Source organism: Crocuta crocuta, unplaced genomic scaffold (genome assembly GCF_008692635.1).
Source record: "Crocuta crocuta isolate KB4526 unplaced genomic scaffold, BGI_CrCroc_1.0 scaffold2677, whole genome shotgun sequence".
Classification (NCBI taxonomy): domain Eukaryota; kingdom Metazoa; phylum Chordata; class Mammalia; order Carnivora; family Hyaenidae; genus Crocuta; species Crocuta crocuta.
Window position 1 is genome coordinate 27253 of NW_027532919.1, and position 1799 is coordinate 29051.

The 1799-nt window shown below is 62.4% G+C and overlaps 2 protein-coding genes across 2 annotated transcripts in view; both read right to left on the reverse strand.

Annotated features, from left to right (window-relative positions):
• The window catches only part of GDI1 (GDP dissociation inhibitor 1), a 24110-nt gene that overhangs the window by 15597 nt on the left and 6714 nt on the right, over positions 1–1799 (reverse strand).
• The window catches only part of FAM50A (family with sequence similarity 50 member A), an 8217-nt gene that overhangs the window by 5000 nt on the left and 1418 nt on the right, over positions 1–1799 (reverse strand). The window contains exons 2-3 of the mRNA XM_077745755.1: positions 238–326; positions 36–135 (exon numbers count right to left, since the gene is read on the reverse strand). Coding sequence (XP_077601881.1) covers positions 36–135; positions 238–326 — 189 coding nt within the window. The remainder of the gene's footprint in view (positions 1–35; positions 136–237; positions 327–1799) is intronic.

Genomic DNA, 1799 nt, shown 5'->3' on the forward strand with positions numbered 1-1799 from the left:
GGGGAGGGGCTGCTGGCTGAGATGACAGGACCCACAATTGCAGCTCCTTCGACTGCTCTTTCTTGGCCAGCTGCTTCTCCCTCTCCTTCACCAGCGCCTCCTGCTTGGCCTTCATATCATTCAGGGTCACGAGACCTGGAGGCGAGGAGAGCCGGGGATGAGGGTCTGCGGCCCAGTGCCAGGGAAGAGGCAGGCCTCTGCATCCCAAAGAGGGTGGTGGGCGTGCGCTCTGCTCACCGACGGTGCTGGACTTGAGCTCCGCCTCCACGGCGTCATAGTGCGCAGAGAACTTCTTGTCGATGTTAGATTTCATTATGTTCTCCTGTTGCACAGGGAGGACAGGAGTGAGGGCCACCCACCGCCCCGCCGTGTAAGTGGGGATCTGGGTTCTAAGCCCAGGTCTGCCTTTGGACTGATGATAATGTGACCCTGGGAAAGACATGTCCCCTTTCCTTGGTCAATGGAAGGTTCCACACGGCTATGAGGGGTCCTTCCACTGCTGAGGGAGCCAAATGAGGTCATTTCCCTGCGACCTGTGTGCTGATCCGGCCCCTCCGTGCGTCCTGCTGGGGCCCAGAGCTCCCTCAGTGGCTCAGGGTCACAGGCCCTACCTGCCTTCGGTGGTTTTCATACCCAGCCTTTGAACTGAAGGTCTGGAGACCCAAGCGGAGGGGTGAAAAGAGACAGTGAGGAGGGGCCGAGGGGCCCGGTCTGCCACTGAGCAACGCTGCTCCCTCGCGGCCTTAGATGTTGCCAATAGCTTCCCAGAAGACCTTGCTCCAGGCCGGCCCCATCCCACTCAGCACCGCACAGGTCCCTCTCTGGCTGGTGGCCTCGAAGGCAGGTGGCCATCAGGGAAATGCAGCTCCACGGGCCGAAGAGTTCACACCGAGCCCTCAGGGCTCGGGCACCAGTGTGAAGCTGCTTCCCTGGGCCTGGCATCCACAGTACCCAAGGTAGCCTGCTCTCCCTCCTCCCCTCGAGTCCCTGCTCTGCAGACGAGACTCCCCAACAGGCCCCAGCAGGGCAATCCTTTCTTCCCGCCAGCGCGCCGCCACCCACCGCTCATTTAAGCCCTTAGTGAACTACTAGCACCCCGGACGCTGGACTCTGCCTTTGTCGCGGTGCAAAGGGCTCTGGAATGAGGCTCAGTGGCCGGTGGATAGGCCACGGCCTGTGGGGCCTGACTTTCCTGTCAACCATTGGATCAGGGCAGAGGCCTCGTTCTCAGGGCTGAGGGGCAGGGCGGGGATGCTCTGTGTCCGCGCGCCAGGGGAGCCCTAATTCCACCAATGGAAGGAACCACCCACGATGGCTCCCTCCTGTTGGAAGCTTGTCACAAGCTGACTGGGCTCAGCCTTCTGGGCCCATTTTACAGATGAGCAGACTGTCGCCAGATCGTTTCTGCCTTTAGCTGGAAGTGCGGGAGCAAGGGGCCCGCCCCCACTCCCNGTGTCCGCGCGCCAGGGGAGCCCTAATTCCACCAATGGAAGGAACCACCCACGATGGCTCCCTCCTGTTGGAAGCTTGTCACAAGCTGACTGGGCTCAGCCTTCTGGGCCCATTTTACAGATGAGCAGACTGTCGCCAGATCGTTTCTGCCTTTAGCTGGAAGTGCGGGAGCAAGGGGCCCGCCCCCACTCCCNATCCGTTGCTTCATCTGCTCCATCTGCTCGCGCTGCTTCTCCCGCTTCTTCATCAGGTGCATGGCGCGGCCCGCCTCGCTCGCGGCGCCCTTGTACTGAGCCATGGCGGCGGCGGCGGCAACGGCGGCGGCGGCGGCGGCGACAGCGGCCCGC